Source organism: Argopecten irradians, chromosome 12 (genome assembly GCF_041381155.1).
Source record: "Argopecten irradians isolate NY chromosome 12, Ai_NY, whole genome shotgun sequence".
NCBI classification, from domain to species: Eukaryota; Metazoa; Mollusca; class Bivalvia; order Pectinida; family Pectinidae; genus Argopecten; species Argopecten irradians.
The window spans coordinates 5961979-5988120 of NC_091145.1; the positions used below are offsets into that span (position 1 = coordinate 5961979).

The 26142-nt window shown below is 32.2% G+C and overlaps 1 protein-coding gene across 12 annotated transcripts in view; it reads left to right on the top strand.

Annotated features, from left to right (window-relative positions):
- The window catches only part of LOC138336802 (filamin-A-like), a 134968-nt gene extending 130324 nt beyond the window's left edge, over window positions 1-4644 (top strand). For all 12 annotated transcript variants that reach the window (XM_069286373.1, XM_069286372.1, XM_069286370.1 and 9 more), the window contains 6 exons: window positions 200-468; window positions 801-921; window positions 1143-1313; window positions 1588-1803; window positions 2186-2383; window positions 3142-4644. In XM_069286373.1, coding sequence (XP_069142474.1) covers window positions 200-468; window positions 801-921; window positions 1143-1313; window positions 1588-1803; window positions 2186-2383; window positions 3142-3329 — 1163 coding nt within the window. In that variant the 3' untranslated portion in view covers window positions 3330-4644. The remainder of the gene's footprint in view (window positions 1-199; window positions 469-800; window positions 922-1142; window positions 1314-1587; window positions 1804-2185; window positions 2384-3141) is intronic.
- The last annotated feature ends 21498 nt before the right edge of the window (window positions 4645-26142 follow it).

The following is a 26142-nucleotide window of genomic DNA, read 5'->3' on the forward strand; positions in this document are numbered from 1 at the left end:
TCAATTAAAGCATATCCATGCAACCACATTATTCTAACCGATGTCTAGCATTGTTTTTCTGAAGTTGTCATCGTCTTTTAAAGCAAATCATTGGAGATACCGCCACGCCAGTACTCAAAAAATTGTAAAACAAAATCTCAATTGCCTTTCTTTTTAACTTGTTTAATTAAATTATATTTCTAACATTTGACTGTTTTAGGCGAGTTCAACATCTACACCCGTGAAGCTGGCGCTGGAGGTTTGTCGATCGCCGTGGAAGGACCCTCCAAATCTGAACTCGACTTTGACGATCGTAAGGACGGCTCATGTGGTGTCAGCTACACTGTAACAGAGCCAGGAGAGTATATGGTGTCTATCAAATTCAACGACGAACACATCCCCCAGTCACCTTACAGGGTGTACATCACACCCAGTATAGGCGACGCCCGAAAACTCTCCGTATCAGCCCTACAGTCTAAGGGAGCAGGAGTAAGTACTAATCTATACATGAAGGAAAATATCACCTTTTCTTGTGAATTAGAAATATTCCAATTAAAAAAATGATTAACGGGGAGAAAAGGAAAGAAAAAAAAATTAAAAAAATGTAAAAAAATTTTACTTTGAATACAAAAGGGAATACAAATGGATGATAATAGGGTAGGGAAATTTCTAGGATTGTTATACAGATTTAATATTTATTTTTGAAAGTTTTAAAGAAAAAAAAAACGAACTTTTGGGCAAGAATTCAATTTTCACATAAAATTCATGAGATATTTTAAGTTCGTCAAATTAGTTAACAAAATATATATTGTTTTCTTCAGATCGGAAAGCCATGCTCATTTGTAATTCACTTTAACGGTGCTCAGCCAGGCAAGGTCAAGGCCACCGTTTTGTCTCCCTCCGGAGCTGAAGAGGAAGCATTTATCCAGGAAATTGATGAGGGTAAGTTGGATTTCCGAACCAAAGTGGAAGGAAGACGGAGTATCGACCACATTTGGAATCAGAAATTTAAACGATTTTATTATATACCGATTGTTTCTAAGTTTGGTGTGGGATTAAGATATGTCATTCATGCTTAACTTACCAATTGTCTAATGATACATTTGTGTGTGCAATGAAACAGGGAGACCAGTTTTGAGAACGAAATATTAATTTTGTTTTAGGAGAGTACGCAGTTAGGTTCATGCCAAGAGAAAATGGTCCTCACATGGTGTTCGTAAGCTATGATGGATGTCAGATCCCAGAAAGTCCATTCCGTATCATGATCGGAAAGGTCGACGCTGACCCAGGAATGGTCAATGTGTCTGGAGAGGGACTCAGATCTGGAACAACTGGTGAGTACCTCACATCCTGTTGTACATTTGTGAACCTTTCATACATTTCTAAAAGGAGTGAAATTAAAAAAGCTACCATTAAAAACTTTTTTTTAAATTAATATATTTTTAGAAATAATAGATATATAGGTAAAAAATAAAAAAAGTAAATAGTAAAATGAAACATGAAATAACATTTGTATAAAAATAGCAATAGAGACTAAATATTTTTTCCACGTTTTCACAATATAATGAATAAATTTGTCTAGAAATAATTCTGAACATCTTTCTACAGGTGAACCAGCCAAATTCTTTGTGAACACATGCAATGCTGGAAGCGGAGCTTTGGCCGTGACAGTAGAAGGACCTTCCAAGGTGAAACTGGAATGTAAGGAAACAGAAGAGGGTTACGAGTTCACATACAAACCAACCTCTCCCGGCGATTATCTTATCTCCATCAGATACGCTGGCTCCTATGTCGCTGGAAGTCCATTTAAAGCCAAAATTACAGGTCAGTATGTTATAGATCTTTGACTGATCCAATCAACATTTTTCAGGACACATCGTGGATCTCAAATGCAGCAATTGATCCACAGATCCACATTTGCTCCAGTTGTATCCCGTGAGCTCAAATAAAATGATAAATATGATTTTTAACAAGCTTCCTTTTACTCTGTACCTTTCTCATTATATTCTGAGGTTATCTATTGAATGACTTATGTAAAAGATCTGCTTCAATTTTGTTCACACTAAAATGAAGATTTACACGAATTTTCAAATAACTACAAGCGTTATAATTCTATACATAATTTTGTATATGTATCAGTTTAAAAAAAACTTTTGGTTAGTTTTCTTGGGATGGTAGCTTACGTTTTCTGTGTTACTTTTTTTAGGACAAGGCAAGGTCTCCAACATGCAGGAGTTATCGACATGCTTGGTTGAGACCGTAACGAAGACGAGCGTTATGAGCAGGTTCACCAACCTGCCCAAGTTCCAGTCCGATGCTTCTAATGTCACGTGTGAGGGTAACGGAATGAAGAAGGCTTTCCGCGGCAAACAGTCAACTTTCACCATCGATACAACCATGGCTGGTACGTAGCATAGGATTGTGATGCACAAGGATAAAATCAGTTCAACTTTATTATCTAAAATTCACTGGATTACGGTCAAGATGATTAATTAATCAATGCGTAAGATAAATTACTGCGAGAAATTTAAGGTTTTATACATATATGTGGCTTGTTGATAAGGTCTCCAAGATCATTATTTTCAAATATTCAGCAAGCATATCTGATATAGCTTAATGTAAACCAGCTTTCTTTCCTGTTAGTACAGTTCACATCTTTGCGATTTATTTTTGCAAATTTGGTGATAAAGGTAAATTCGCGAAAGTTTAAATCCGCGAAACGTAATTTCAAAAAAAAAAATGTTTTAACGGAAATCGCGACATTTATTACTCGCGAAAGAAAGTTGTTTTACAGTATATGAGATAATTACTGTAAACATAATTGGACGCGATCAAATTTTAACACAAACCCGATCTTGAACAGGTCAGAGCAACGAGGAATATGTACAATCATCATATCACCATTGCTATATAAACGATATACATGTACAGAAAATCCGTTTACTGCAACCATATTTACCGCTGTATTTCTCACCCGAATATCACTAAAATAATATTTCCGCTAAAATGTGTCCGCTTGCAGTATATTAGGAATATTTTTCTGTTTTGAAATTCTGATAGATACTGACGTTATGTTAATGTAGTCCATTCTGACCTATTTTTCAGCATTGTATTTCTTTCATTCTATCCAGTTTTGTTATCAAAATATTTGTTTTGTTGCAGGTAACAACATTCTGTACGTTGGTATGGTTGGACCTAAAGGGCCTTGCGAGGAATTGTGTGTGAAACATCAAGGAGGCGGAATCTACAAAATCAACTATATTGTTAAGGAAATGGGAGAATATATGTTAGTCGTGAAATGGGGACCCGACAACATCCCTGGCAGTCCTTTCTGTGTCAAGGTCACTTAGTGTCATTTAGCAGGACTTCATTTGAAAAAAATGTGCTTATGACATTGAAAATATCGGTCAAAATATGACACTTTGCTTCTAACATTAAATAAAGTATTTGTTTTAATATCAGTTAAAGTATGACATTTGCTTATAACATTAAAAAATGTTTACTTGCTTAAAAACCAATTCATGAAAATGTATGTATGGTAAATACAGAAGTGCTTAGAGGAAGAGCAGACGACGTTTTCATCGAGAAATGTCAGAATGGAATTGCAGTGATACTTGTGAAAATGATATTGAAGCTTTATCATTGCCAAAAGGACCTACAAATGGATGTTAAAAAGCATTTTTGTGTTGAGTTTTTAATCTATTTAATTCCTTGCAGATGTACATTATCTATTGCCAGACTAAAATTTAATGCTTGACTGGCGTCCATTTTACATACTATATTAGGATTTTGAAGTGCAATAATATGCTTTACATAACGTGCAGAATTAAACCCCCATATTATTATCTTAATGCATAATTCTCAATGCAGAAATAATATGTTTGGAAAAAAGGCAAAGTACATATTTGTCAATTAAAATGAATTGAACCTGTTCCTCCTCACGGGGACCACATAGACTGGTCCAATTCACGTTACAGAATAGTCCACTGCAGAAGTGAAGGGGGAACAGGTTTATTTTTTTTCAATTTTATATTTGTTTCAATCCGAGCTTTATTGAACAAATTTATTGGCTAACATACTGACGATTCAGTACTAGAAGAACAAAAGTGCAACGACACTCTTGCCATTGTACAGTTTCACTGTACATATGTTTGTATCATTAGTTGATATTTTTTATGCTGGAAGTAACAGATTGTTTTTAAAAGATTTTATTATATAAAGTATAAAATTATGTTCTCATGGTTTTTTTTCATTTACAAATGGTGCTTTTTTACTTTGTGAAGAATTCTGACTACTATATACTATATTAATGAAGTAATATAGTGTCGTAAGATAACAAAACTTTCAGATGTAGTTTGAAACTGACAGTTATATTCAGTACAAAAACTTATCTTTGTCAGAAAAGTACATTTATTTGTAGATTTAAAATTTGAAAAATTGTTAGATATATTTTGTAGTTTCGTAGGGTAAACCGCTAAACAAAATTATATCTGTTTATTTTTTCCATTTTAAAGATATACTATCTGTTGTATAGCTATTTCGTGTTGGATGAACTATATATTAGACCTTCGCAGAAGGAGTATATTATTATTATTCATAAATTATATATTACTTTACGAATGACTGATGAATTATGAAATAAAGATTTGACTTGGCTTTTTCGAAGTGGACTTGTTGCTTATGTATATATAACAACTATAGTAAGGCGAAATAAATGCTTGAGTGAAATATAACAGTAGCATACATTAACATTCTTACCATAGGGCTACAGGATATCCAAATCGCCTTTCATCATCCGTTTGTCTTTCCTTCTAATCGTCTTTTCTTCCGTCCATCATTCTTTCCATCATCAAATTATTATTATCAAAACTACTATTCATAAAATACTGCATATGTTATTCCGAAATTTTATTTATAGAATCCATAAATATGACCTCTTGTTGCATATAAAATGTTGATTGTTGCAGTTTAAAAGTCTTTTTTATACATGTTCCATTTCAAAAAATTTGGGAAAACAAAATGGTTATTGGGAATTGCGAAAAATTCTTTATAACATTTAAGCAATGTGGAATTATTTGGTAGTACGCACCAATATCCTCTTGCGTCCTATATTCCTATGTAAATCGTAGTTCATGATATTAAGGTACATGTATTTGCGAGATTTGTTATAATTTGGTATAAGAGGATTGTTAAGCTGTTTACACCCCCCCCCCCCCCTCTACACCCCTACCTCCTCCCCACCTCACCCACAGTGCCCCACCACATACCGTATAACCGGGTTTTTTTCACGGGGATGATATTTTCGCGATTTCGTGGCACATTGCTAGGATCGCGAAAATTTGATCTGCGAAATATTGAGAAATGGTTGAATAATAATACTTTAAAAGCCAGATCGCAAAAATTTAAAACCGCTAAAATTTTATTTGCTTGTTTTTAGATGAAATCGCGAAAATTTTGACCCGCGAATACAACCAGTTATACGGTATTAATTTTAGCCATCGACACAATCATTTTCATCTCCTATCAGTCAAGTTTAAAATCATAAACCAATGGGTACTTATATATCATTTGAGATAAAAGGAAGCGTAGGAGGATCATTTATTGTTGTGGTATTCAGATGTGGTAAGATACAAGTCCATTTTATACACTTTCCCGCCGTCGTATAAAAATTGTCTATCAATATATAGCCTATAACATCTATTTGCGAATCCTAACCTTTAAAGTGAATAGTCGGGCAAAGAAAACCAGTCTGAATGCGTTAATTGGCCTTTCAAAAGCGAGGCTGCGTGGAAATGTAACCACGGACATAGTCAGCCGGGAGGACGTTTTAGGATTCCTATACTTTAAATTAATTTCTACGTACGCATACAGATTTTGACGAGAAATTTTATTTTTCTATTCCATAAGAAATTATACCGGATACATTCACATCATTTTTATCGACTTTAGCCATCCTTGCCCGACTGTTCACTTTACGTGTCGGATGTTAAATAATTATGTTGTATTTATTAGGAAATACAATTGGCAATAATCTCGGATAATACAATATTTTGCTTCAATATATACATGTATATAAAAGATATATGTATCATTGTAACATTTAAAGGCTGACCATGATACCGAGGTAACTGCTTTGATCACACAAAAAACCCAAGTGACCTCTAAATATGCCATTATATTGAATTCCGACACCCTCGGAATCCCAGTGTCTTAACTCCCCTACGCTAGACGCCACGTAGTGAAGGCTGATTACTTGGGTAACCGACGATTGAATTCCGGATGCTGCATTCGTTTCGGGGAGTCACACAATATGATACTGCACTTTATTGTAGTTTAAGTGTAACGGCCCATAGGCAGTCAGGGTCATTTAGGGTCAAACTTAACAACTTTGTTGTAGATGAAGTACATAATCCAAATAATACCTAGAGTTACCCCCCTTCATATGTCGTTCAAACAATTATAGCTTTAGATAGATAATGACATGTCCTATTGTTAGGGACAGAAAATTGACTATAATTAAATTCATGAAGTCTGCTATAATCATATATATAAACATAATTTATTCTTGGTGGTATTTGTATATTCATAAGCACATTATTTATAACGATATCAAACTTTCATTTTCATATTACAATTACAAGTTATCGAAAATTTGAAATAAAATTGCAATCCAAATCCATTATAGACTGGCAAATATAAACAGAATGTATATTGTACATACATGATCAAAACACTGAAACTGGAAGGGTATTAACAGGTGTCGTGAAAGAGGAAACGTATTTTGTTTCATCAACGATAACTGCCACATAAAAAGGTCAAATCGGGTCAACTTACTGTCTCAATTAATCGCGTTGTAGAACCAGGTGCTCTTGCAAGATTCAGTGTCGTATAAGGACATTCGCCATGAAAGTAAATCCTTTGGATTGAAAGTCAGAAGAGCAATTTCGTTGATACTACATATCATCATTCAGCTTTCCACTTCGTCTAAGGATGAAAGAAAAGTGTATGGATTAACGGGTGCTGGTAAAAAAAAACGTTTGTAAATTTATGCGCAAAAAATCAAAATTATTATCAGGCTAACAATGCGATGAATAAGATAAATCTTAGAATGCATATATTAATTATTTCCTAATATGTAATTATATCGGGCAAAGAAGAAATTTTAACTGTGTGGAAAGAATATTGTCGAATTGTCGAGGCGATCTGCCCTTTTTGTCAAGACATAAAAAGAAGAAAGAGAATTACATATAAAGGACAGTAACGAATGTTCACAAAAACAAACAATAGCGATGCGTATTGTCTGGATGATCTCTTCGGTATAAAGCAAGATAATTAATTAATTTCTCTTTTATTCTGGAGCCTTAGAATGAAACATATATTTGAACCTGCTGCTCATCAAACATTGCCTATTACGATATATAATTCAAAATGTCTGTTTGACATGACAAAACAAGGGATTGCTACTGCTTGTTTAAATAAAAAACAGAACTACTGATGATTCGAACTCAGAACCTTTAGCACATGGTAGCAACGCCTCACTAATAGGCGTTCTGACAATGATATATCGATTCGTACTCTTTTTAACGGACATTGAATTAAAAAGATTTAATCAAACACGTGTTTTTTCATTTTCCGGTACGAAAGCATGGAAGGACCGCTTTATGAGAACTGGCTTTAAGTTCTTTTTCGTTACATTGAATAAAATGAGTCATAGTAAAAGTTGATCCTCCGATGTGCTACATGAACAAAAAGGATTTTAGTTTCAGGTTTTAGTTTTAAAACAACTCAAGAGTCCCGTTAAACCTGATACTATATATATAAATATATAAAGCAAGATAATTATGTAGCTTCCTCTTTTATTCGGGAGCCTTAGAATCATAGCCATATTTGAACCTGCTGCATGTATCAATAAAATCTTAATATTACATGTGCTCATCAAACATTGCCTATTAACAGCATGTCAAATTGAGACTTTTTCTCATTAATTCTTCAGTTAGTATCCATATGTATTTCTTTTTTTTTTATCTCTGCCTCAAGGTTATATATACAAGGACCTATTTACCCAATATGGGTGCTCTATATTATCATTGTGACCGATTAATGAAAATGAAGGTCAATAATCATTTACATATGTAAATTGCTCATTTAAATGTGACATGCAATTTGGGCATAATAACGACTAAATTTATTTCTGGTCACATCTCCCCCACCATCCACCCTTGGGTAACTTAGCTATAAAGCACTTGTGAAAACCAAGAATCGGATGACTTGTAATTTGCATGTATTGTGTCACGAGTTAGAAATAAATGCTTTGATCCGTCATGTTCTGGTTTTATTAATGTGCATGTTGTACAAAATACTTGATTCAAATTTAGTTGAGGTATTTGACGTAAAAAATATTTGAAAAGCAATAAATTTTGGGAAAACCCGTTTTTTTAAATCCTGACGTATATTGAACGTAACAAAGAGAATCAAAAGGAGTTTTGCTTCAAAGAACGCGATGGAACGATCCAGACTTTACAAACACACAGAAAATATTTTTTAAATGTAAAAAATATAAAAAAGAATAACAATCTTAATTATAATTCTCAATGAAATTTATGAAAGTGTGTACTTTAAAACAATATTTGTCTTATACTACCATGTCACACAACTCATCCTAAATATAACGATGGCGTCGATTACCAGATGATTGAAATTTGTTCTGAGACCAAGAGTGATATTCTTAGCCAGTCTAGGTTGTCACTTGAAACAAAGCTCCCAAACCAGTACCTTTTATCCCATTACACGCCCTAACGACCTTTTCGATATCCAAACTTTCTTCTCCCTTAACAGTTTCACCACTCTAAATTGTGACCGATCTTCGGTGATATATACTCAATATAACGGTCCATGAGAAAACGACATTAGTAAACTTTACAATATTCTTTGAAGGTGTGATCACGTTATATGGTGTTTAAAACGATAGTGTTACGGTAAACCTGATACAATTTATGATGTAATTGATAAAATTATGTATTGTAAATCAGCACAACTTTATATCCTATTTATATCCTATCATCGTTGATTATAAGGACATTTTAATAAGTTTTTTTATCATACATTTGTCTTTGATTATATTTATTTGATATGACATATAATGTAAAATATATATTTGACATGACAAAACAAAGGATTGCTATTGCTTATGTAAAGAAAAATAAAAAGCAGACCTACCGATGATTCGAACTCAGATCCTTTAGCACATTGGTACCAACGCCTAAACCTTCTGAGCTATATAGACACATCACTAATAGTCTTTCTGACAATGATTCGTACTCTTTTTAACGGACATTGAATCAAAATAATTGATCAAACACGTGTATTCTCATTTTTCGGTACGAAAGCATGGAAGGACCGCTTTATGAGAACTGGATTTAAGTTCTTTTTCGTTACATTGAATAAAATGAGTCATAGTATAAGTTGATCCTCCGATGTGCTACATGAACAAAAAGGATTTTAGTTTTAGGTTTTAGTTTTAAAACAACTCAAGAGTCCCGTTAAACCTGATACTATATATATAAATATATAAAGCAAGATTATTATGTAGCTTCCTCTTTTATTCGGGAGCCTTAGAATCATAGCCATATTTGAACCTGCTGCATGTATCAATAAAATCTTAATATTACATGTGCTCATCAAACATTGCCTATTAACAGCATGTCAAATTGAGACTTTTTCTCATTAATTCTTCAGTTAGTATCCATATGTATTTCTTTTTTTTTATCTCTGCCTCAAGGTTATATATACAAGGACCTATTTACCCAATATGGGTGCTCTATATTATCATTGTGACCGATTAATGAAAATGAAGGTCAATAATCATTTACATATGTAAATTGCTCATTTAAATGTGACATGCAATTTGGGCATAATAACGACTAAATTTATTTCTGGTCACATCTCCCCCACCATCCACCCTTGGGTAACTTAGCTATAAAGCACTTGTGAAAACCAAGAATCGGATGACTTGTAATTTGCATGTATTGTGTCACGAGTTAGAAATAAATGCTTTGATCCGTCATGTTCTGGTTTTATTAATGTGCATGTTGTACAAAATACTTGATTCAAATTTAGTTGAGGTATTTGACGTAAAAAATATTTGAAAAGCAATAAATTTTGGGAAAACCCGTTTTTTTTAATCCTGACGTATATTGAACGTTACAAAGAGAATCAAAAGGAGTTTTGCTTCAAAGAACGCGATGGAACGATCCAGACTTTACAAACACACAGAAAATATTTTTTAAATGTAAAAAATATAAAAAAGAATAACAATCTTAATTATAATTCTCAATGAAATTTATGAAATTGTGTACTTTAAAACAATATTTGTCTTATACTACCATGTCACACAACTCATCCTAAATATAACGATGGCGTCGATTACCAGATGATTGAAATTTGTTCTGAGACCAAGAGTGATATTCTTAGCCAGTCTAGGTTGTCACTTGAAACAAAGCTCCCAAACCAGTACCTTTTATCCCATTACACGCCCTAACGACCTTTTCGATATCCACACTTTCTTCTCCCTTAACAGTTTCACCACTCTAAATTGTGACCGATCTTCGGTGATATATACTCAATATAACGGTCCATGGGAAAACGACATTAGTAAACTTTACAATATTCTTTGAAGGTGTGATCACGTTATATGGTGTTTAAAACGATAGTGTTACGGTAAACCTGATACAATTTATGATGTAATTGATAAAATTATGTATTGTAAATCAGCACAACTTTATATCCTATTCATATCCTATCATCGTTGATTATAAGAACATTTTAATAAGTTTTTATATCATACATTTGTCTTTGATTATATTGATTTGATATGACATATAATGTAAAATATATATTTGACATGACAAAACAAAGGATTGCTATTGCTTATTTAAAGAAAAATAAGAAGCAGACCTACCGATGATTCGAACTCAGATCCTTTAGCACATGGTACCAACGCCTAAACCTTCTGAGCTATATAGACACATCACTAATAGTCTTTCTGACAATGATTCGTACTCTTTTTAACGGACATTGAATCAAAATAATTGATCAAACACGTGTATTCTCATTTTTCGGTACGAAAGCATGGAAGGACCGCTTTATGAGAACTGGATTTAAGTTCTTTTTCGTTACATTGAATAAAATGAGTCATAGTATAAGTTGATCCTCCGATGTGCTACATGAACAAAAAGGATTTTAGTTTTAGGTTTTAGTTTTAAAACAACTCAAGAGTCCCGTTAAACCTGATACTATATATATAAATATATAAAGCAAGATAATTATGTAGCTTCCTCTTTTATTCGGGAGCCTTAGAATGATAGCCATATTTGAACCTGCTGCATGTATCAATAAAATCTTAATATTACATGTGCTCATCAAACATTGCCTATTAACAGCATGTCAAATTGAGACTTTTTGTCATTAATTCTTCAGTTAGTATCCATATGTATTTTTTTTTATCTCTGCCTCAAGGTTATATATACAAGGACCTATTTACCCAATATGGGTGCTCTATATTATCATTGTGACCGATTAATGAAAATGAAGGTCAATAATCATTTACATATGTAAATTGCTCATTTAAATGTGACATGCAATTTGGGCATAATAACGACTAAATTTATTTCTGGTCACATCTCCCCCACCATCCACCCTTGGGTAACTTAGCTATAAAGCACTTGTGAAAACCAAGAATCGGATGACTTGTAATTTGCATGTATTGTGTCACGAGTTAGAAATAAATGCTTTGATCCGTCATGTTCTGGTTTTATTAATGTGCATGTTGTACAAAATACTTGATTCAAATTTAGTTGAGGTATTTGACGTAAAAAATATTTGAAAAGCAATAAATTTTGGGAAAACCCGTTTTTTTAAATCCTGACGTATATTGAACGTTACAAAGAGAATCAAAAGGAGTTTTGCTTCAAAGAACGCGATGGACCGATCCAGACTTTACAAACACACAGAAAATATTTTTTAAATGTAAAAAATATAAAAAAGAATAACAATCTTAATTATAATTCTCAATGAAATTTATGGAATTGTGTACTTTAAAACAATATTTGTCTTACACCACCATGTCACACAACTCATCCTAAATATAACGATGGCGTCGATTACCAGATGATTGAAATTTGTTCTGAGACCAAGAGTGATATTCTTAGCCAGTCTAGGTTGTCACTTGAAACAAAGCTCCCAAACCAGTACCTTTTATCCCATTACACGCCCTAACGACCTTTTCGATATCCAAACTTTCTTCTCCCTTAACAGTTTCACCACTCTAAATTGTGACCGATCTTCGGTGATATATACTCAATATAACGGTCCATGAGAAAACGACATTAGTAAACTTTACAATATTCTTTGAAGGTGTGATCACGTTATATGGTGTTTAAAACGATAGTGTTACGGTAAACCTGATACAATTTATGATGTAATTGATAAAATTATGTATTGTAAATCAGCACAACTTTATATCCTATTTATATCCTATCATCGTTGATTATAAGGACATTTTAATAAGTTTTTTTTATCATACATTTGTCTTTGATTATATTTATTTGATATGACATATAATGTAAAATATATATTTGACATGACAAAACAAAGGATTGCTATTGCTTGTTTAAAGAAAAATAAGAAGCAGACCTACCGATGATTCGAACTCAGATCCTTTAGCACATGGTAGCAACGCCTAAACCTTCTGAGCTATATAGACACATCACTAATAGTCTTTCTGACAATGATTCGTACTCTTTTTAACGGACATTGAATTAAAATAATTGATCAAACACGTGTATTCTCATTTTTCGGTACGAAAGCATGGAAGGACCGCTTTATGAGAACTGGATTTAAGTTCTTTTTCGTTACATTGAATAAAATGAGTCATAGTATAAGTTGATCCTCCGATGTGCTACATGAACAAAAAGGATTTTAGTTTTAGGTTTTAGTTTTAAAACAACTCAAGAGTCCCGTTAAACCTGATACTATATATATAAATATATAAAGCAAGATTATTATGTAGCTTCCTCTTTTATTCGGGAGCCTTAGAATCATAGCCATATTTGAACCTGCTGCATGTATCAATAAAATCTTAATATTACATGTGCTCATCAAACATTGCCTATTAACAGCATGTCAAATTGAGACTTTTTGTCATTAATTCTTCAGTTAGTATCCATATGTATTTCTTTTTTTTATCTCTGCCTCAAGGTTATATATACAAGGACCTATTTACCCAATATGGGTGCTCTATATTATCATTGTGACCGATTAATGAAAATGAAGGTCAATAATCATTTACATATGTAAATTGCTCATTTAAATGTGACATGCAATTTGGGCATAATAACGACTAAATTTATTTCTGGTCACATCTCCCCCACCATCCACCCTTGGGTAACTTAGCTATAAAGCACTTGTGAAAACCAAGAATCGGATGACTTGTAATTTGCATGTATTGTGTCACGAGTTAGAAATAAATGCTTTGATCCGTCATGTTCTGGTTTTATTAATATGCATGTTGTACAAAATACTTGATTCAAATTTAGTTGAGGTATTTGACGTAAAAAATATTTGAAAAGCAATAAATTTTGGGAAAACCCGTTTTTTTAATCCTGACGTATATTGAACGTTACAAAGAGAATCAAAAGGAGTTTTGCTTCAAAGAACGCGATGGAACGATCCAGACTTTACAAACACACAGAAAATATTTTTTAAATGTAAAAAATATAAAAAAGAATAACAATCTTAATTATAATTCTCAATGAAATTTATGGAATTGTGTACTTTAAAACAATATTTGTCTTACACCACCATGTCACACAACTCATCCTAAATATAACGATGGCGTCGATTACCAGATGATTGAAATTTGTTCTGAGACCAAGAGTGATATTCTTAGCCAGTCTAGGTTGTCACTTGAAACAAAGCTCCCAAACCAGTACCTTTTATCCCATTACACGCCCTAACGACCTTTTGGATATCCAAACTTTCTTCTCCCTTAACAGTTTCACCACTCTAAATTGTGACCGATCTTCGGTGATATATACTCAATATAACGGTCCATGAGAAAACGACATTAGTAAACTTTACAATATTCTTTGAAGGTGTGATCACGTTATATGGTGTTTAAAACGATAGTGTTACGGTAAACCTGATACAATTTATGATGTAATTGATAAAATCATGTATTGTAAATCAGCACAACTTTATATCCTATTTATATCCTATCATCGTTGATTATAAGGACATTTTAATAAGTTTTTTTATCATACATTTGTCTTTGATTATATTTATTTGATATGACATATAATGTAAAATATATATTTGACATGACAAAACAAAGGATTGCTATTGCTTATGTAAAGAAAAATAAAAAGCAGACCTACCGATGATTCGAACTCAGATCCTTTAGCACATGGTAGCAACGCCTAAACCTTCTGAGCTATATAGACACATCACTAATAGTCTTTCTGACAATGATTCGTACTCTTTTTAACGGACATTGAATCAAAATAATTGATCAAACACGTGTATTCTCATTTTTCGGTACGAAAGCATGGAAGGACCGCTTTATGAGAACTGGATTTAAGTTCTTTTTCGTTACATTGAATAAAATGAGTCATAGTATAAATTGATCCTCCGATGTACTACATGAACAAAAAGGATTTTAGTTTTAGGTTTTAGTTTTAAAACAACTCAAGAGTCCCGTTAAACCTGATACTATATATATAAATATATAAAGCAAGATAATTATGTAGCTTCCTCTTTTATTCGGGAGCCTTAGAATGATAGCCATATTTGAACCTGCTGCATGTATCAATAAAATCTTAATATTACATGTGCTCATCAAACATTGCCTATTAACAGCATGTCAAATTGAGACTTTTTGTCATTAATTCTTCAGTTAGTATCCATATGTATTTCTTTTTTTTTATCTCTGCCTCAAGGTTATATATACAAGGACCTATTTACCCAATATGGGTGCTCTATATTATCATTGTGACCGATTAATGAAAATGAAGGTCACTATTCATTTACATATGTAAATTGCTCATTTAAATGTGACATGCAATTTGGGCATAATAACGACTAAATTTATTTCTGGTCACATCTCCCCCACCATCCACCCTTGGGTAACTTAGCTATAAAGCACTTGTGAAAACCAAGAATCGGATGACTTGTAATTTGCATGTATTGTGTCACGAGTTAGAAATAAATGCTTTGATCCGTCATGTTCTTGTTTTATTAATATGCATGTTGTACAAAATACTTGATTCAAATTTAGTTGAGGTATTTGACGTAAAAAATATTTGAAAAGCAATAAATTTTGGGAAAACCCGTTTTTTTTAATCCTGACGTATATTGAACGTTACAAAGAGAATCAAAAGGAGTTTTGCTTCAAAGAACGCGATGGAACGATCCAGACTTTACAAACACACAGAAAATATTTTTTAAATGTAAAAAATATAAAAAAGAATAACAATCTTAATTATAATTCTCAATGAAATTTATGGAATTGTGTACTTTAAAACAATATTTGTCTTACACCACCATGTCACACAACTCATCCTAAATATAACGATGGCGTCGATTACCAGATGATTGAAATTTGTTCTGAGACCAAGAGTGATATTCTTAGCCAGTCTAGGTTGTCACTTGAAACAAAGCTCCCAAACCAGTACCTTTTATCCCATTACACGCCCTAACGACCTTTTGGATATCCAAACTTTCTTCTCCCTTAACAGTTTCACCACTCTAAATTGTGACCGATCTTCGGTGATATATACTCAATATAACGGTCCATGAGAAAACGACATTAGTAAACTTTACAATATTCTTTGAAGGTGTGATCACGTTATATGGTGTTTAAAACGATAGTGTTACGGTAAACCTGATACAATTTATGATGTAATTGATAAAATCATGTATTGTAAATCAGCACAACTTTATATCCTATTTATATCCTATCATCGTTGATTATAAGGACATTTTAATAAGTTTTTTTATCATACATTTGTCTTTGATTATATTTATTTGATATGACATATAATGTAAAATATATATTTGACATGACAAAACAAAGGATTGCTATTGCTTATGTAAAGAAAAATAAAAAGCAGACCTACCGATGATTCGAACTCAGATCCTTTAGCACATGGTAGCAACGCCTAAACCTTCTGAGCTATATAGACACATCACTAATAGTCTTTCTGACAATGATTCGTACTCTTTTTAACGGACATTGAATCAAAATAATTGATCAAACACGTGTATTCTCATTTTTCGGTACGAAAGCATGGAAGGACCGCTTTATGAGAACTGGATTTAAGTTCTTTTTCGTTACATTGAATAAAATGAGTCATAGTATAAGTTGATCCTCCGATGTACTACATGAACAAAAAGGATTTTAGTTTTAGGTTTTGTTTTAAAACAACTCAAGAGTCCCGTTAAACCTGATACTATATATATAAATATATAAAGCAAGATAATTATGTAGCTTCCTCTTTTATTCGGGAGCCTTAGAATCATAGCCATATTTGAACCTGCTGCATGTATCAATAAAATCTTAATATTACATGTGCTCATCAAACATTGCCTATTAACAGCATGTCAAATTGAGACTTTTTGTCATTAATTCTTCAGTTAGTATCCATATGTATTTCTTTTTTTATCTCTGCCTCAAGGTTATATATACAAGGACCTATTTACCCAATATGGGTGCTCTATATTATCATTGTGACCGATTAATGAAAATGAAGGTCACTATTCATTTACATATGTAAATTGCTCATTTAAATGTGACATGCAATTTGGGCATAATAACGACTAAATTTATTTCTGGTCACATCTCCCCCACCATCCACCCTTGGGTAACTTAGCTATAAAGCACTTGTGAAAACCAAGAATCGGATGACTTGTAATTTGCATGTATTGTGTCACGAGTTAGAAATAAATGCTTTGATCCGTCATGTTCTTGTTTTATTAATATGCATGTTGTACAAAATACTTGATTCAAATTTAGTTGAGGTATTTGACGTAAAAAATATTTGAAAAGCAATAAATTTTGGGAAAACCCGTTTTTTTAATCCTGACGTATATTGAACGTTACAAAGAGAATCAAAAGGAGTTTTGCTTCAAAGAACGCGATGGAACGATCCAGACTTTACAAACACACAGAAAATATTTTTTAAATGTAAAAAATATAAAAAAGAATAACAATCTTAATTATAATTCTCAATGAAATTTATGGAATTGTGTACTTTAAAACAATATTTGTCTTACACCACCATGTCACACAACTCATCCTAAATATAACGATGGCGTCGATTACCAGATGATTGAAATTTGTTCTGAGACCAAGAGTGATATTCTTAGCCAGTCTAGGTTGTCACTTGAAACAAAGCTCCCAAACCAGTACCTTTTATCCCATTACACGCCCTAACGACCTTTTGGATATCCAAACTTTCTTCTCCCTTAACAGTTTCACCACTCTAAATTGTGACCGATCTTCGGTGATATATACTCAATATAACGGTCCATGAGAAAACGACATTAGTAAACTTTACAATATTCTTTGAAGGTGTGATCACGTTATATGGTGTTTTAAAACGATAGTGTTACGGTAAACCTGATACAATTTATGATGTAATTGATAAAATCATGTATTGTAAATCAGCACAACTTTATATCCTATTTATATCCTATCATCGTTGATTATAAGGACATTTTAATAAGTTTTTTTTATCATACATTTGTCTTTGATTATATTTTTATTTGATATGACATATAATGTAAAATATATATTTGACATGACAAAACAAAGGATTGCTATTGCTTATTTAAAGAAAAATAAGAAGCAGACCTACCGATGATTCGAACTCAGATCCTTTAGCACATGGTAGCAACGCCTAAACCTTCTGAGCTATATAGACACATCACTAATAGTCTTTCTGACAATGATTCGTACTCTTTTTAACGGACATTGAATCAAAATAATTGATCAAACACGTGTATTCTCATTTTTCGGTACGAAAGCATGGAAGGACCGCTTTATGAGAACTGGATTTAAGTTCTTTTTCGTTACATTGAATAAAATGAGTCATAGTATAAATTGATCCTCCGATGTACTACATGAACAAAAAGGATTTTAGTTTTAGGTTTTAGTTTTAAAACAACTCAAGAGTCCCGTTAAACCTGATACTATATATATATAAATATATAAAGCAAGATAATTATGTAGCTTCCTCTTTTATTCGGGAGCCTTAGAATCATAGCCATATTTGAACCTGCTGCATGTATCAATAAAATCTTAATATTACATGTGCTCATCAAACATTGCCTATTAACAGCATGTCAAATTGAGACTTTTTCTCATTAATTCTTCAGTTAGTATCCATATGTATTTCTTTTTTTTTTATCTCTGCCTCAAGGTTATATATACAAGGACCTATTTACCCAATATGGGTGCTCTATATTATCATTGTGACCGATTAATGAAAATGAAGGTCAATAATCATTTACATATGTAAATTGCTCATTTAAATGTGACATGCAATTTGGGCATAATAACGACTAAATTTATTTCTGGTCACATCTCCCCCACCATCCACCCTTGGGTAACTTAGCTATAAAGCACTTGTGAAAACCAAGAATCGGATGACTTGTAATTTGCATGTATTGTGTCACGAGTTAGAAATAAATGCTTTGATCCGTCATGTTCTGGTTTTATTAATGTGCATGTTGTACAAAATACTTGATTCAAATTTAGTTGAGGTATTTGACGTAAAAAATATTTGAAAAGCAATAAATTTTGGGAAAACCCGTTTTTTTAATCCTGACGTATATTGAACGTTACAAAGAGAATCAAAAGGAGTTTTGCTTCAAAGAACGCGATGGAACGATCCAGACTTTACAAACACACAGAAAATATTTTTTAAATGTAAAAAATATAAAAAAGAATAACAATCTTAATTATAATTCTCAATGAAATTTATGAAATTGTGTACTTTAAAACAATATTTGTCTTATACTACCATGTCACACAACTCATCCTAAATATAACGATGGCGTCGATTACCAGATGATTGAAATTTGTTCTGAGACCAAGAGTGATATTCTTAGCCAGTCTAGGTTGTCACTTGAAACAAAGCTCCCAAACCAGTACCTTTTATCCCATTACACGCCCTAACGACCTTTTGGATATCCAAACTTTCTTCTCCCTTAACAGTTTCACCACTCTAAATTGTGACCGATCTTCGGTGATATATACTCAATATAACGGTCCATGGGAAAACGACATTAGTAAACTTTACAATATTCTTTGAAGGTGTGATCACGTTATATGGTGTTTAAAACGATAGTGTTACGGTAAACCTGATACAATTTATGATGTAATTGATAAAATTATGTATTGTAAATCAGCACAACTTTATATCCTATTTATATCCTATCATCGTTGATTATAATGACATTTTAATAAGTTTTTTTTATCATACATTTGTCTTTGATTATATTTATTTGATATGACATATAATGTAAAATATATATTTGACATGACAAAACAAAGGATTGCTATTGCTTATTTAAAGAAAAATAAGAAGCAGACCTACCGATGATTCGAACTCAGATCCTTTAGCACATGGTACCAACGCCTAAACCTTCTGAGCTATATAGACACATCACTAATAGTCTTTCTGACAATGATTCGTACTCTTTTTAACGGACATTGAATTAAAATAATTGATCAAACACGTGTATTCTCATTTTTCGGTACGAAAGCATGGAAGGACCGCTTTATGAGAACTGGATTTAAGTTCTTTTTCGTTACATTGAATAAAATGAGTCATAGTATAAATTGATCCTCCGATGTACTACATGAACAAAAAGGATTTTAGTTTTAGGTTTTAGTTTTAAAACAACTCAAGAGTCCCGTTAAACCTGATACTATATATATAAATATATAAAGCAAGATAATTATGTAGCTTCCTCTTTTATTCGGGAGCCTTAGAATCATAGCCATATTTGAACCTGCTGCATGTATCAATAAAATCTTAATATTACATGTGCTCATCAAACATTGCCTATTAACAGCATGTCAAATTGAGACTTTTTCTCATTAATTCTTCAGTTAGTATCCATATGTATTTCTTTTTTTTTTTATCTCTGCCTCAAGGTTATATATACAAGGACCTATTTACCCAATATGGGTGCTCTATATTATCATTGTGACCGATTAATGAAAATGAAGGTCAATAATCATTTACATATGTAAATTGCTCATTTAAATGTGACATGCAATTTGGGCATAATAACGACTAAATTTATTTCTGGTCACATCTCCCCCACCATCCACCCTTGGGTAACTTAGCTATAAAGCACTTGTGAAAACCAAGAATCGGATGACTTGTAATTTGCATGTATTGTGTCACGAGTTAGAAATAAATGCTTTGATCCGTCATGTTCTGGTTTTATTAATGTGCATGTTGTACAAAATACTTGATTCAAATTTAGTTGAGGTATTTGACGTAAAAAATATTTGAAAAGCAATAAATTTTGGGAAAACCCGTTTTTTTTAATCCTGACGTATATTGAACGTTACAAAGAGAATCAAAAGGAGTTTTGCTTCAAAGAACGCGATGGAACGATCCAGACTTTACAAACACACAGAAAATATTTTTTAAATGTAAAAAATATAAAAAAAGAATAACAATCTTAATTATAATTCTCAATGAAATTTATGAAAGTGTGTACTTTAAAACAATATTTGTCTTATACTACCATGTCACACAACTCATCCTAAATATAACGATGGCGTCGATTACCAGATGATTGAAATTTGTTCTGAGACCAAGAGTGATATTCTTAGCCAGTCTAGGTTGTCACTTGAAACAAAGCTCCCAAACCAGTACCTTTTATCCCATTACACGCCCTAACGACCTTTTCGATATCCAAACTTTCTTCTCCCTTAACAGTTTCACCACTCTAAATTGTGACCGATCTTCGGTGATATATACTCAATATAACGGTCCATGAGAAAACGACATTAGTAAACTTTACAATATTCTTTGAAGGTGTGATCACGTTATATGGTGTTTAAAACGATAGTGTTACGGTAAACCTGATACAATTTATGATGTAATTGATAAAATTATGTATTGTAAATCAGCACAACTTTATATCCTATTTATATCCTATCATCGTTGATTATAAGGACATTTTAATAAGTTTTTTTATCATACATTTGTCTTTGATTATATTTATTTGATATGACATATAATGTAATTGAAATATATATTTGACATGACAAAACAAAGGATTGCTATTGCTTATTTAAAGAAAAATAAGAAGCAGACCTACCGATGATTCGAACTCAGATCCTTTAGCACATGGTACCAACGCCTAAACCTTCTGAGCTATATAGACACATCACTAATAGTCTTTCTGACAATGATTCGTACTCTTTTTAACGGACATTGAATCAAAATAATTGATCAAACACGTGTATTCTCATTTTTCGGTACGAAAGCATGGAAGGACCGCTTTATGAGAACTGGATTTAAGTTCTTTTTCGTTACATTGAATAAAATGAGTCATAGTATAAATTGATCCTCCGATGTACTACATGAACAAAAAGGATTTTAGTTTTAGGTTTTAGTTTTAAAACAACTCAAGAGTCCCGTTAAACCTGATACTATATATATAAATATATAAAGCAAGATAATTATGTAGCTTCCTCTTTTATTCGGGAGCCTTAGAATCATAGCCATATTTGAACCTGCTGCATGTATCAATAAAATCTTAATATTACATGTGCTCTCATCAAACATTGCCTATTAACAGCATGTCAAATTGAGACTTTTTCTCATTAATTCTTCAGTTAGTATCCATATGTATTTCTTTTTTTTTATCTCTGCCTCAAGGTTATATATACAAGGACCTATTTACCCAATATGGGTGCTCTATATTATCATTGTGACCGATTAATGAAAATGAAGGTCAATAATCATTTACATATGTAAATTGCTCATTTAAATGTGACATGCAATTTGGGCATAATAACGACTAAATTTATTTCTGGTCACATCTCCCCCACCATCCACCCTTGGGTAACTTAGCTATAAAGCACTTGTGAAAACCAAGAATCGGATGACTTGTAATTTGCATGTATTGTGTCACGAGTTAGAAATAAATGCTTTGATCCGTCATGTTCTGGTTTTATTAATGTGCATGTTGTACAAAATACTTGATTCAAATTTAGTTGAGGTATTTGACGTAAAAAATATTTGAAAAGCAATAAATTTTGGGAAAACCCGTTTTTTTAATCCTGACGTATATTGAACGTTACAAAGAGAATCAAAAGGAGTTTTGCTTCAAAGAACGCGATGGAACGATCCAGACTTTACAAACACACAGAAAATATTTTTTAAATGTAAAAAATATAAAAAAGAATAACAATCTTAATTATAATTCTCAATGAAATTTATGGAATTGTGTACTTTAAAACAATATTTGTCTTACACCACCATGTCACACAACTCATCCTAAATATAACGATGGCGTCGATTACCAGATGATTGAAATTTGTTCTGAGACCAAGAGTGATATTCTTAGCCAGTCTAGGTTGTCACTTGAAACAAAGCTCCCAAACCAGTACCTTTTATCCCATTACACGCCCTAACGACCTTTTGGATATCCAAACTTTCTTCTCCCTTAACAGTTTCACCACTCTAAATTGTGACCGATCTTCGGTGATATATACTCAATATAACGGTCCATGAGAAAACGACATTAGTAAACTTTACAATATTCTTTGAAGGTGTGATCACGTTATATGGTGTTTAAAACGATAGTGTTACGGTAAACCTGATACAATTTATGATGTAATTGATAAAATATATTTGACATGACAAAACAAAGGATTGTAAATCAGCACAACTTTATATCCTATTTATATCCTATCATCGTTGATTATAAGGACATTTTAATAATTTTTTTTATCATACATTTGTCTTTGATTATATTTATTTGATATGACATATAATGTAAAATATATATTTGACATGACAAAACAAAGGATTGCTATTGCTTATGTAAAGAAAAATAAAAAAGCAGACCTACCGATGATTCGAACTCAGATCCTTTAGCACATGGTAGCAACGCCTAAACCTTCTGAGCTATATAGACACATCACTAATAGTCTTTCTGACAATGATTCGTACTCTTTTTAACGGACATTGAATCAAAATAATTGATCAAACACGTGTATTCTCATTTTTCGGTACGAAAGCATGGAAGGACCGCTTTATGAGAACTGGATTTAAGTTCTTTTTCGTTACATTGAATAAAATGAGTCATAGTATAAATTGATCCTCCGATGTACTACATGAACAAAAAGGATTTTAGTTTTAGGTTTTAGTTTTAAAACAACTCAAGAGTCCCGTTAAACCTGATACTATATATATATAAAATATATAAAGCAAGATAATTATGTAGCTTCCTCTTTTATTCGGGAGCCTTAGAATGATAGCCATATTTGAACCTGCTGCATGTATCAATAAAATCTTAATATTACATGTGCTCATCAAACATTGCCTATTAACAGCATGTCAAATTGAGACTTTTTGTCATTAATTCTTCAGTTAGTATCCATATGTATTTTTTTTTATCTCTGCCTCAAGGTTATATATACAAGGACCTATTTACCCAATATGGGTGCTCTATATTATCATTGTGACCGATTAATGAAAATGAAGGTCAATAATCATTTACATATGTAAATTGCTCATTTAAATGTGACATGCAATTTTGGCATAATAACGACTAAATTTATTTCTGGTCACATCTCCCCCACCATCCACCCTTGGGTAACTTAGCTATAAAGCACTTGTGAAAACCAAGAATCGGATGACTTGTAATTTGCATGTATTGTGTCACGAGTTAGAAATAAATGCTTTGATCCGTCATGTTCTGGTTTTATTAATGTGCATGTTGTACAAAATACTTGATTCAAATTTAGTTGAGGTATTTGACGTAAAAAATATTTGAAAAGCAATAAATTTTGGGAAAACCCGTTTTTTTAAATCCTGACGTATATTGAACGTTACAAAGAGAATCAAAAGGAGTTTTGCTTCAAAGAACGCGATGGAACGATCCAGACTTTACAAACACACAGAAAATATTTTTTAAATGTAAAAAATATAAAAAAGAATAACAATCTTAATTATAATTCTCAATGAAATTTATGGAATTGTGTACTTTAAAACAATATTTGTCTTACACCACCATGTCACACAACTCATCCTAAATATAACGATGGCGTCGATTACCAGATGATTGAAATTTGTTCTGAGACCAAGAGTGATATTCTTAGCCAGTCTAGGTTGTCACTTGAAACAAAGCTCCCAAACCAGTACCTTTTATCCCATTACACGCCCTAACGACCTTTTGGATATCCAAACTTTCTTCTCCCTTAACAGTTTCACCACTCTAAATTGTGACCGATCTTCGGTGATATATACTCAATATAACGGTCCATGAGAAAACGACATTAGTAAACTTTACAATATTCTTTGAAGGTGTGATCACGTTATATGGTGTTTAAAACGATAGTGTTACGGTAAACCTGATACAATTTATGATGTAATTGATAAAATCATGTATTGTAAATCAGCACAACTTTATATCCTATTTATATCCTATCATCGTTGATTATAAGGACATTTTAATAAGTTTTTTATCATACATTTGTCTTTGATTATATTTATTTGATATGACATATAATGTAAAATATATATTTGACATGACAAAACAAAGGATTGCTATTGCTTATTTAAAGAAAAATAAAAAGCAGACCTACCGATGATTCGAACTCAGATCCTTTAGCACATGGTAGCAACGCCTAAACCTTCTGAGCTATATAGACACATCACTAATAGTCTTTCTGACAATGATTCGTACTCTTTTTAACGGACATTGAATCAAAATAATTGATCAAACACGTGTATTCTCATTTTTCGGTACGAAAGCATGGAAGGACCGCTTTATGAGAACTGGATTTAAGTTCTTTTTCGTTACATTGAATAAAATGAGTCATAGTATAAGTTGATCCTCCGATGTACTACATGAACAAAAAGGATTTTAGTTTTAGGTTTTAGTTTTAAAAACAACTCAAGAGTCCCGTTAAACCTGATACTATATATATAAATATATAAAGCAAGATAATTATGTAGCTTCCTCTTTTATTCGGGAGCCTTAGAATCATAGCCATATTTGAACCTGCTGCATGTATCAATAAAATCTTAATATTACATGTGCTCATCAAACATTGCCTATTAACAGCATGTCAAATTGAGACTTTTTTGTCATTAATTCTTCAGTTAGTATCCATATGTATTTCTTTTTTTTTATCTCTGCCTCAAGGTTATATATACAAGGACCTATTTACCCAATATGGGTGCTCTATATTATCATTGTGACCGATTAATGAAAATGAAGGTCAATAATCATTTACATATGTAAATTGCTCATTTAAATGTGACATGCAATTTGGGCATAATAACGACTAAATTTATTTCTGGTCACATCTCCCCCACCATCCACCCTTGGGTAACTTAGCTATAAAGCACTTGTGAAAACCAAGAATCGGATGACTTGTAATTTGCATGTATTGTGTCACGAGTTAGAAATAAATGCTTTGATCCGTCATGTTCTGGTTTTATTAATGTGCATGTTGTACAAAATACTTGATTCAAATTTAGTTGAGGTATTTGACGTAAAAAATATTTGAAAAGCAATAAATTTTGGGAAAACCCGTTTTTTTAATCCTGACGTATATTGAACGTTACAAAGAGAATCAAAAGGAGTTTTGCTTCAAAGAACGCGATGGAACGATCCAGACTTTACAAACACACAGAAAAATATTTTTTAAATGTAAAAAATATAAAAAAGAATAACAATCTTAATTATAATTCTCAATGAAATTTATGGAATTGTGTACTTTAAAACAATATTTGTCTTATACACCACCATGTCACACAACTCATCCTAAATATAACGATGGCGTCGATTACCAGATGATTGAAATTTGTTCTGAGACCAAGAGTGATATTCTTAGCCAGT